This window comes from Malania oleifera, chromosome 4 (genome assembly GCF_029873635.1).
Source record: "Malania oleifera isolate guangnan ecotype guangnan chromosome 4, ASM2987363v1, whole genome shotgun sequence".
NCBI classification, from domain to species: Eukaryota; Viridiplantae; Streptophyta; class Magnoliopsida; order Santalales; family Ximeniaceae; genus Malania; species Malania oleifera.
In genome coordinates, this window is record NC_080420.1 from 59,594,325 (window position 1) to 59,606,358 (window position 12,034).

General features: G+C 35.0%; 1 protein-coding gene across 1 annotated transcript; it reads right to left on the bottom strand.

Moving 5' to 3' along the window:
* Positions 1-1,591: 1,591 nt before the first annotated feature.
* Positions 1,592-5,808, bottom strand: LOC131153579 (type IV inositol polyphosphate 5-phosphatase 9). Its single transcript, XM_058105987.1, has 7 exons — positions 5,636-5,808; positions 5,346-5,453; positions 4,817-5,156; positions 3,261-3,445; positions 2,299-2,407; positions 2,013-2,167; positions 1,592-1,706 (listed from the first exon to the last, which is right to left on the bottom strand). Exons 1-7 carry the CDS (start codon positions 5,806-5,808, stop codon positions 1,592-1,594), a joined length of 1,185 nt encoding a protein of 394 aa, XP_057961970.1.
* Positions 5,809-12,034: the final 6,226 nt, after the last annotated feature.

Below are 12,034 nucleotides of genomic sequence, written 5' to 3' on the forward strand. Positions count from 1 at the left end.
TTTCAAAATATCTTTATACAACAATACAATAAGAATATTCAACGACTCAAAACACCATATTGTCGCTCCCTATTGTGCTATTGTATCTTCTTAATTATTAGAAGGATTTCGTGCAGAAAGGTCTCTGGAGCCCTTTTAAGTCCCATATTTGCACAAAACATCCCACCAGTGATGGAATTGGGGCAGGGGCCGTGGAGGGGGCAGCCTGCCCCCTGGCTTCCAACAATTATTTATTTAGCCCTTGTTGTGCTTATGAAGTTACTGCCATGGCCCCTCTTCTCCCAAAATGTATTGCACTAAGTGGCTGTATGATATTATTTACTTTTTATGATATGGGCAGTGGCTTTGTGGTTTTGGAGCCTGGTGACTATTGGTGAGGGTTATGGTTATTGGATTGGTTATTATACTTTTATATTGTACAATGTCAATATACAATACATTAATTGTATTAATATAATAATACGCATGCTTGGTTACAAGTTGTAATGATGTAGACATGATTTAGCATTGTCTATTATAAATTTGTGTAGTAAAATATTATTATATTATGGATTTGCACTAGATTAATTATTGTTTTTTTTTTCTTTCATATAATCACGTAAAATTGTGAATCATATCCTTTACCTTACAATCTTGACGTAGTATTTGGAAATTTGTATTTCGGGACTTGACCTTAAATTGTGTATAGATTTGAAATGAATTGGATAAAATTTTGTCTTATATTTTGTATAAATCCACAAATAAAAAACAAATTTAAATTATGAAATTTATGCTCTCAAATTTAAGGTAATTGGCCAGTATAAATGATCTATAGTTATCATTTTTCCAAATTGTCATTAGAAATACTTTCACTTTTTATTATATTTTTTCTTTGTATATTAAATATTATCACCTTGTGTTTGACAGAAATCTTGGAGTTGAACTTGTGTGATCTTAAACAAAGTGTAATATACAATTGTATTAAATTTTATTCAAATTCACATAAATTCAAATTCAAACCTTAAAATGAATAAGATCCAATTGAACCGTTGAACAATTTGTCAAAATTCCTGGGTCATGCCTGTACATCTTATGGTACATAAGTCGAGATCTCCCATCAATAAGGTCCCAACTAGGGTGTACCACATGTTCCAATCAATAGGAACCCAATATTTTAATAATATGTGACCCACGTATGCATGCATGCATGGGGAGTAGCATCACTAACGAGCAGCACCGTCCCCCCTCATTATTAATTGGTGGGCATCATGTGTGCAAATTGCATTAATAAAACTCGTATTATAGCTTTACAAAACAGGTTTGGATTATAGTTGTTGGACCAGAGCAAGCAACTTGCCATTTTTCAAACATTTGAAAGAGAAAGACTGACAACGACTGCTTAATTTTCTTGGCTGAAAATGAAAATGCAGATGAGAGGAAAATAGAAAGACAATTATATCCTCACATCTTCCAAATATCTATGTAGTATTAAGATATATATATATATATACACCTCTGTATATTTTATATATGAGATGATGGTGATTAGTTTAATTTACATTTGGAAGCTGCTTGATCTTCCATTACACCGGGCTCTTGCAATTCAATTCGCTCAAACTTGGGCAGTAAAAATTGCTTTGACGGGTCTATGATCAGACAACTTCACTTCACCTCTTGTGTATAATTGCTGCTTTAATCTGTCCCCCAACCAAATTATTCGATCACACCTAGCATCAGCTAGAAAATTAGAAAATCATTTTTTAAAGAAAAATGTTAGCCTTCTTAATCAGGGTGGTATCGCGGTGGATGTCTTGATGTCGCATAGGATCAGATAGACCTCATGCTAAAAGAAGTTTATTGATGCCTCTCAAGGTATCACATACGAAAAATTTACTACATACTTCGCTAAAAGTATGTGTATGTATATATATATATATATATATATATATATATATATATATAAGTAGGTGGGTGAATTAAAGTATACAGTGATGTGAAGACTGGCAATATATATTAATTAATTAGTTAATTACCATGCAGGAGCATGCCTTTTCTTGTCTTTTTTGCCTTGATGATCGCCACCATAGTATACGTCGGAGTTTGGATAGTATTTGTAAGTGGGAGAGAAGTTGATTTTTCCTTCATGCCAACCTTCAAATACTTGGCCGTCCATCAGCTCTGTTCTTAGCTTCATTAATTAATTTCCACAGAAATATCATGCCAAACTTCGTTAGAAACATATAATAATACTAATCATATGATTATTTATTATTATTTTATATCATATAGAAGCTAATATTCATATGCAAATTAGGCTACCTGATCATTTCGTAGAAGGGCATTCCATTCTGTTTTATCCACTAGTAAACGTGTTCTTGCTTCTGGCAAAGAGATCCTATAGTTCAAGTCTCCAAACAAAATTACCTGACTGCACCCAACCACTTGCAATTAGCTTCTAACTCTAAATAATTTGGTCCATATGTTTATTGTTACCAAGATATTTTTAGTCTTAGCTTATATTGGGCATGGATATAGCATGTAGTTTTGAAGTTGGACCATTATATAAAAGTCAAATTACCTAAAAAAGTAGTTCTCTCATTCAGAAAAAAAATAAAATAAATAGGAAGCTTAATTTTTTTAGAGAATAATTACTTCATACATGCATGAAAATAATACCATATAACATCATGCCCTTTGAATGTTCATATTGTTAAATTCACTTTCTAAGATTTAGTTCGACTCTTAATGACATTTGGAAGGGAAATTTTGAAAAGGAAATAATGAAAATGATCTGATTGCATTAACAGCACATATCTATTATTAATTATTACTACTATTATTATGACAGTGCTTGGGGGTCCTTGGGCAACACGCTAATTTTGAGATAATGAATTTGTCTAACTATCTTCCTACACTTAAAATACTAATTTCTTCTTTCAATCGGAAAGTTTTATTGAGTTTATAACAGTCCATATTTAATAACAAACAAAAAAAAAAAAACACTTAATAACAGTTATTGGCATTGCAACTTGATCTTTATATAATGGGTGGCGGCTCCCCATCAACAACTTCCATTAAAATAGGCACAAATGGCCTGTGTAAATTAACCATATAATAAATTATAATATTTCTTGTCTTAGTTTTGATCATGAGATCTATATTTTAAAATAGGCATTGGAAAGTTTTGATTTAAGAGAAGTAATAAATTAAATAAAGAATTATTGGTTTATTGAATATAGATACGAATGTATGTGCCAATATTTAGTTAGTAATGTACATACTCATGATCTAGAATCTTTCGTGGCAAGTCAATAGAGGAGCCTCCAGGAAAGATGGTTCGAGAGAATATTTGAGTCGCATTCAAGTTTCTATGCCTTTTGTCTCCTTCTTTGTCACCCGAAGCTAGATGAGTGCACACAAAGCAAAAGCTCATTTCATGCAACTCAAATCTAACCGAGACTGAACCCTGTAAATAATAGCAATGATGATTGTAAACAAAAAAGAATAAATATTCAATTATTTTAAAGAAATTTCATACAAATTTTCATCAGTTTATGTGTGTGTGTGTGTGTGTGTGTATTCATGATGGTGTTGGAGACCCTTAATTTGGAATGTGATCAGGGCCGGCTCTTCATTAAGGCCATTGAGGTGCTTGCCTAGGGGCCCCCAATTTTTTTTTAATATAATAATGTTAACATTATTCATAGCTACCAGCTATTGTGTCAATACTCAGTACCCCTACACACAATAAAGCCTATGCGCCTATATGTATATATAGATTATAGACCCGCGCATGGCCTCTCTCTCTCTCTCTCTCTCTCTCTCTCTCTCTCTCTCTCTCTCTCTCTCTCTCTCTCTCTCTCTCTCTCTCTCTCCAGCCCCTGGGATTTAATTTAACTGTTCATTTCTCAATTTGTTACCCCATCCCCATGCATGCATTCACCATTCTTTATCTCTGTTAGATTTATGGAATTCACGTGTTTGGTGGGTGAAGTGCACATGCAATGTAGCTAAAATTACTTTATGTACCTAGAAAAATTAATTTTAAATAAAAATAAAAGAAACAAAATATTAAGAACTCCTAATTAAATCATTCGCCTAAGGCCCCACATTGGGAAGAGCTGAATGTGACTAATAATTTATTGGGTGGTTGACTCTTACATTATTTCTTACTGGCCTCCACCAGATTGTTGGGATTCGAATTGTTTGACTGAAAGTAGACACTATTTTTGCCTTTGTCAATGTATAATCGAGAGAGGTGTTGATGCATGTAAGTACCATACATAATCAAGGATCCTTTTATCTATCATACACACCCTCCAATGGTTGAGGTCCTATTCCATTTTCTCGAATTTGGATTGGGAAGAGTTTCATTACATTTTAGTTGATTTATGAGGCTAACTTGACTGTTTTTTGATTGGAGTTTTTCTTTGGTTGGTCGTTTCTTGTATGTTGGAGTCGTTGGTGTGTGTTTTGTTTTGGTTGTTAAATCTATTGTGTTGGTTGTTTTCCGTTTCATTTCTCGAGCTCATGGCTTGAGCTTGTAAGTTCTAATCGGTTTCTTCGTTTTAATAAAATCTTTACCTTCTAAAAACAAAAAACAAAAAACAAAAAAACAAAAAAAATCCCATGATGCGGGTTACACACCTTCTTAGGTTAGTTTGTGTACCACTGGTAGAATTTTTTCCAATAAGTAATTTGTGCAGAAATATTTCATGCAAAACAGTGAAGCTTCGGCAAGAATATGCTATGCTTTTATTATTATCATCACCACCATTTTCGTCATCATCATCATTATTAAAGGTTTGAGATGAGAGAAACTGTGAATAAATATTACCTTATTTCCTAGACAGCCCATGATGCCACAGCCAACATACGAAACACTGAGATGGGTGATGTACGGACGCAGCTCACTTCGAACCCAAACCGACATCAATATCCCCACCATTTGCTTACTCACTATGCACCCAAAGGACTCTTGATGACCTGCCATATTACACCACCTGCTTCCATCCTCATCTGTAAATAATGAAACTTCATTTTCTATTTGACCATCTCTACTCCTGTATATCTTCTTATTCAGAGCTTCCCTTATCAAGCAATTCCACTTCGTTGAAGTCTTACCGTTCTCACGTCCAAGAACATTTGTCGCTATTAGAGGGATCACTTCTTGAAACCTAAATACGTACACAGAAAACATATCTGAAAAAATACATATATTTTAAGAGGTAAATATCTAAAAATATAATCTCATTTTCTATACATACATACATATATATATATATATATAGAGAGAGAGAGATACATACATATATATATATATATATATATATAGAGAGAGAGAGAGAGAGAGAGAGAGAACTTACCCAAGAACATAAATATCGCAGGGCGTATTGCATGCATCTAGCCAATCCTCCATGTTTAGATCTTGAGGTGGTGCAACCCCACCAACATTCCATGTGCTGACGAAAACCCTTTGTTTCACAAGATCGAAATATTCATCCACATTTAAAATAAATAAATACTTGCGCGCGCACACACACACACAGATATATATATATATATATATATATATATATATATGAAGGCTAAGAAAGAAATAAAAAATAGTAGTAATAAAAGAAGAAATCATTAATGGAGATGGGTGTTTGCTTACTTGTAGGTGTACGTATGTTTGTGATGAATATTGAGGGACTTAGGGTTGAAGGATTCATGATCATTCAAGCCTGGAGCATCCAACGAGGTTTCATCTCCAGGAAAATCTGCAACGAAATTGTGGCTGCCCAATCTCGTTTTAAGGATCTTATTGGCAACTAATCTAGGCCACATGACCTTTAAAAATCATATATATTTGTGCAGCAGATACATTAGTTAGTTTCATATATTGTTACCATTCATAAAAGATTATATGACTGGAGATGGAGAGGCTTAGAGACTTACTTATTGTTTTCGCGGCCTGGTGATGGCTGGAGATATAGTCGTAGTCCTGGTGGAGGTGAGATGGATGACGATCAAATTAATGATTGAGCAGTTGAAAAAACGCAGGGAGAGAATGCGAAGACAGACAAACAGAGATGGAGGAGGCCAGAGGGCAGATGCCGTGTATGGTGATCAGGCAAAATGAGACCTTGTCAAGTTGCTCCCATTATAAAGCTCGAGTGACGTGAATGATGATGGTACGACGTAGGGCTAGATATATATACATATATATATGTACGTATCTATGTATATATGTATACATTTGTTGGACTACTGTATTTTCACTGCTAAATATATAACAAAGTACGCACGCATATTAAAAAGGATCTTATCTTATCCGATGAAATTAAAATTTTAGCTGAATTGGTTTTTTATTAACTCCAATAAATATCTCAGGCCCTTTTTCATAAAAGGGTTTAAACTTGTTAGTTGCATCCTTAAGCTTGACCCCCACAACCCACAGCACCAGATGAAAAATGCCTTAAAATGCCTAGAGCCAAATTTGAAGAACTTTACTCAATGCTTAAGTATGCTAAGGGATGTTTGTTTGCACTTATTAGCCAATAGATAGAGTTTAAACTTTCAATAATCTAAAACGAAGTGAAATAAGATTGTTTTTAGTTGATCTTTGGATGGTGATCAAAGGTGCCGAACTAGTGAATTTCTAATTGTGGATTTGGTTGAAGACATTTTCATACTCTGTCTTTGACTTTTTTGCCCGTGCAAGAAATCTCAAATTACATAGACATCCCTCGAAACCTGTTATCAAATTACATTACCCTCTCCTCTCTTCTCCTCTCATGCACCTGTTAGATTACCACTTTACCTAAAAGTTTAAGTTGTTAGGTTGTGGGCCAACAATGTATATCAAGTTTTAACACTTCCCCGCACGTGCAGCCCGATAGCACGTGGAGAGATAAATAGATGACAAATAATGTCACAGAATAAAGACAGGCAACAAGATTAGAACCCAGGACCTTCTGGTAACCAGAGCTCTGATACCATGTTAGATTACCACTTTACCTAAAAGTTTAAACTATTAGGTTGTGGGCCAACAATGTATATCAAGCTTTAACAACAAATACAACCCTCTACCATCGCATAACTCTAACCACAGGACGCTGTTCATTGATTTCTCTAACATTGCAATAAATGACTACCACCGCTAAAGCTTCTTTTCTTCACCTCATCTTCTCTCCTTTTGCTTTAATTTTGTCATCAATTCCATTGACATATTCATGTTCTCAATTTTTTTTTTTTCATTTCGTATTTCTTTCTTATTTGAGTTCTACAATACACAATATGGGTATCTATCCATAATATGCAACTAATCTTTTTTCATTGATGCAATATTGGGAATTGAGTCTTCTAATTTGCAATAGATTCTAGTGTCTCTGTGTGTGTGTGTGTGTGTGTGTGTGTGTGTGTGTGTGTGTAATCCCAAATGGGTTTTGTTGGTCCAGTTAGGCACCCAAGATGGAGGGGGTGAATTGGGTGATTTTAAACTCCTACTTTTTATAACAAATTATATGCAAAACTTAACTTACTGTCAAATAAAATATTCAATGAAAGATTCATTTTATCCGATCACTGATTTGGTTGATCAAGAATGATTAATATGAAATACACAATCACAATATAATTTACTCAATCACTAAGTTGGTTGATCATAAATGATTAATATAAAGTGCACAGCGAAAATATAAAGTAAATGAATGATAAGAGTGACACATTGATTTATAGTGGTGGGGTCTTTTGACCTATGTCCACTCCTGAAACCAGCATAATTCCAAGACAATCATCCTATTGTTGTTAGATAACAATCAATAACCTATGTTGAAGCACTAGAAACAATGTAAGTCCTACGGGGTCAACACAACCCCAAAAATATGGCCCTTAACCAATCTCGGCTCCTTAGCACTCTAGGACGACTCATATCTCATCGGGGTTACACCTAACAACAAACAGTTTCATATACAAATCATCAGAAATTGTTTTAAAAAAGAAAGAGTATTAAGGGTTAAGGCTGCAGGATAGTGGATGAGGTTGCACTAACTTGAGGATTTCTTCATTTTGTTTGAACAACTTGTCCATCATGGTAGGAATATTAATGGTAAGCTCTTCCAAGTGTTGCACATGATTAGATAGAGGTTTCAGAGTTTTGTCTTCTGGTGTAGAGGCTAAAGTACAAGGTTGTGTGTCGGAGCTTGTTTCTTGAGACTTAGGGATATGAGTCCATCCCTAGACTGTCTTTTGAACCTTCATGGACATGATGGTATGCTCATTATACTTCTCCCAAATATTTCTTGCATGGCATATTGCATGCATCTAGCCAATCCTTTATGTTTAGATCTTGAGGTGGTGCAACCTTGCCAACATTCCATGTGCTAACAAGAACTCTTTGTTTTAAAAGACATATCCATCCTTAATTAAAATAAATATATGCATATAGACATACATGCACACACGACAAATACACACACTCGCAAGCATACATATATAAGAAAGTAAAATATTAAAAAAGTTAATAGTAATAAAAGAAGAAATCTAGTAATGGAGGTGGATGTGTTTGCTTACTTGTAGGTGTGTGTATGTCTGTGATGAATATTGAGGGAATTAAGGTTAAAGGATTGATGATCCATTCCTAGAGCATCTAATAAGGTTTCATCATTCAAAAAAATTGCAATAAATTTTTTGCTACCTAGATAGTCTGGTTTTGAGGATCTTATTGGCTACTAATGTACGCCACATGACCTTTAAAGAATTTGTGTAGTGGGTACATTAGTTTCATATATTATTATCGCTCATAAAAGATTATATGAATTTAGCAACTATAGCTAGCTCTATGTGTGTGTGTGTGTGTGTGTGTGTATGAGAGAGAGAGAGAGAGAGAGAGAGAGAGAGAGAGAGAGAGAGAATGTGAAGTAAAAGAAAAAAAAAAGAGATGAAGGAGAGCATGCGTGGCGATCAAGAAAAATGAGACCTTGTCAAGTTGCCCCCATTATAAAGCCCTTGAATGATATGAATGATGATGGTTCTAGGGCTATATTTGTTAGGCTACTACTTTTCATTTCTAAATATAAAAGAAAATACCCACACATGCATATATTATTAAGGATCATATCTTATATGATGAAATTAAAATTTTAGTTGAGTTGCTTCTTTATTCACTTGTATATCTCAAAACGTTTTCATCAAAATCTTTAAACTTGTTGGTTGCATCCTTAACCTAGTCTAGTATAGGTTTGTTTATTTATTTTTTTTATGTTTTTTTTTTTTTTCGATTTCAGTGATAGCAGAATAGCCTTACTCCATAGGGGTGCTAGTGTTTTACTAATAATGTAGAAAGATCTTTTTCAGCTTGCTGTTATAGATTCTATGATTAAATAACAGAAGTGCACTAAAAGAAAAAGCCTTAGGAGGCAGCCAACTCTTGGGAACTACACCCGATGCTCAAGTATGCTAAGGGGACATTTGTTTACAAATTAGTAGTTTATAAATAGAGGTTAGACTTTGATGGTACAAAATTAAGTGAAATAGGGTTGTTCTTTTAACCTTTGAGTGGATAATGAATGATCTATTACTAAACTAGCGCATTTCGAATTGTGGATATAGTCGAAAAATTCTTCATACTCCATCTTTGATTCTTTTTTTTGCCTATAAAAAGAAAACTCAAATTACATAAATGATGGGTGGAGGGAACTCACTCAATCATTGGTTGTATTTGAAACTCAGTAAGGATTGCACACAAATACACTTAAATTGATTTCAATAATAAACTAGAAATAAATTACATAGTAGAATCTCAATACAAATCTCTCACTCACTGGTTATTCACCCGCTCTACACCACATATTACATTACACACACACACATCTATTTATAGCAAGGATGAATGGTAGGTTGATATTAATTTCAACGAAATTGGCTGGTAGGTGGAGTAGGTTGCCTACAGTTTAAAAAATTCAAAAATATTTGGTGAAGCAGCTGCCAACCAAGTTTTTCTGTCAAAAATATCATATCTGAGTGGTTTCATGAAAATGTCAACAATCTGATCATACGTTCTACAAGATGTCAACTCCACTTCTTTCTTCTTAACGTGCTCAACTCCTTGATAAAATGATACCGAGTATCAACATGTTTGCTTCTTTCATGGTAAACTAGATTCTTCGCTAGTGCAATCATTGATCAATTGTCGATGTAGACTTCTGTGGGGTTATCTTGAAGAAATCTCAGATACTTCAGTACATTCCTAATTCATATACCATGACAAACAGCTGAACTGGCAGCAACATACTCAATTTCACATGATGACATCGTTACGATGGGTTGCTTTTTCGATGGCCATGTAAACGTTGTATCTCGTATGAAAAATGTGAATCCCGTTGTGCTTTTTCTTTCATCAAGATCTCTTCCCCAATTTCTATCTCAATAGCCGATAAGTTTGCAATCACCTCTTGATGAATAAAACATACCATCGGTGATGGCACCCTTGACATAGTGGAGTATCCTCTTTGTTGTATTCAGATGGGACTGGTCAAGAGTCTCTATGTACCTGCTGACAAGTCCTACTCCATAGAATATGTCTAGTGCACATCAAATACCTCAAGCTTCCAAGTAGACTCTTGAAATATGTGGGATCAACATCTCCTTGCTCATTTTTTCTCAACTCCAATCCCATTTCAACCAGAGTTGTCACAGGGTTGCATTTGTCCATCCCAAACTTCTTCAGTACTTCTTTTTGTATAGTAGCTCTAGGAGATGAAGATTCCCTTCTCTCTTTACACGACTTCTATGCTAAGGAAATGAGCCAACTAGCCAATATTCGTCATTTCGAACTCTTTGACCATACTTCTTTTGAAAATGATAAACATATCTGGATTGTTTCCGGTGAAGATCAGATCAACATATAGGCAGGCTATCAGCATGCTTCCATCTGTTTCCATATTCATGTATAGCGCATGCTCGTAGGGATACTTCTCAAATCCATTCTTCTGGAAATAGTCATCAATCCTCATGTTTCATGCACGAGGTGCCTGCTTCAAGCCATTGAGTGCTTTGTTCAGTTTGTACACTTTATCTTCTTTGCCCTTCTTCACATATCTAGGTAGTTGATCAATATAGATCTCTTCTTCCATAAAACCATTTAGAAATGCTGATTTCACATCCATCTAGTAAATCTTCCATCCATTTTGTGCTGATAGTGAAATTAGTAATCTGATGATTTCAAGCTTGGCAACCGGAGTAAAGATTTCTTCATAATCAATCTCTTCTTTCTGCCTGTAGCCCTTGGCAACTAGTCTTGCTTTTTATCTCTGAACTTCTCCTTGAGCATTATTCTTGGTCTTGTAGACCCATTTCACACTAATAGTTTACGGACCTTTGGGATATTTGTCAACTCCCAAGTTTTGTTCTTCTTAATGGATTGAATCTCCTCATCCATCGCTTTTCTCCATTTGTCTTCTTTGTTAGCCTCCTCAAAGCTAACCGGGTCACTAGTCAACAATAGACAATATAATGTAACATACTCTTCTATTAGTTCTGTAGTTTTATACAAATAAGCTAGATTACAAGCTCCCCTAAGCCTCATGTCTGAGATTTCACACTCAATTGGTGATAGAGACTCATTCCTCTATGGTGAACTGTGAGGAGGTGTCTACAGCTTGAGAACTTGTGACTTGGTAGCCACTTCTCTTGTTTGTGTGGGTTCTTCTCCTTCAAGCGTCAATCCCGCATCTTTGGAAGATTCAGCCTGGTCCCACTTCCATGATTCATTTTCTTCAAAAATGACATCCCGACTGTGAATGACTTTCTTGTTGATTAGTTTGTGGAGTCGATATCCCATGGTGTTGTCACCATATCCAAGAAGGATACATTTCTCTCCTTTATCTTCCAACTTTGTCCTTCTTACTTCTGGGATCTTGGCGTAAGCTATGGAGCCAAATACTCTAAGATGACTCACACTAGGCTTATGAGTACTCTAGGATTCATGTGGTGTTTTTGTATTAAGACTCTTCGTAGGATACCTGTTAAGCAGATAAACTGCACATGATACTGATTCTGCTCAAAAAATCTT

What these genes read in the sequence shown, in the direction of transcription:
- LOC131153579 (XM_058105987.1), bottom strand. Translation starts at nt 5,808, where the DNA reads ATGTGGCCTAGATTAGTTGCCAATAAGATCCTTAAAACGAGATTGGGC. An exon ending in TGCGATATTTATGTTCTTGG is followed by an intron (nt 5,157 to 5,345) that starts GTAAGTTCTCTC and finishes GTACGTATTTAG; the next exon opens with GTTTCAAGAAGTGATCCCTC. An exon ending in CCCTTCTACGAAATGATCAG is followed by an intron (nt 2,168 to 2,298) that starts GTAGCCTAATTT and finishes TAATTAATGAAG; the next exon opens with CTAAGAACAGAGCTGATGGA.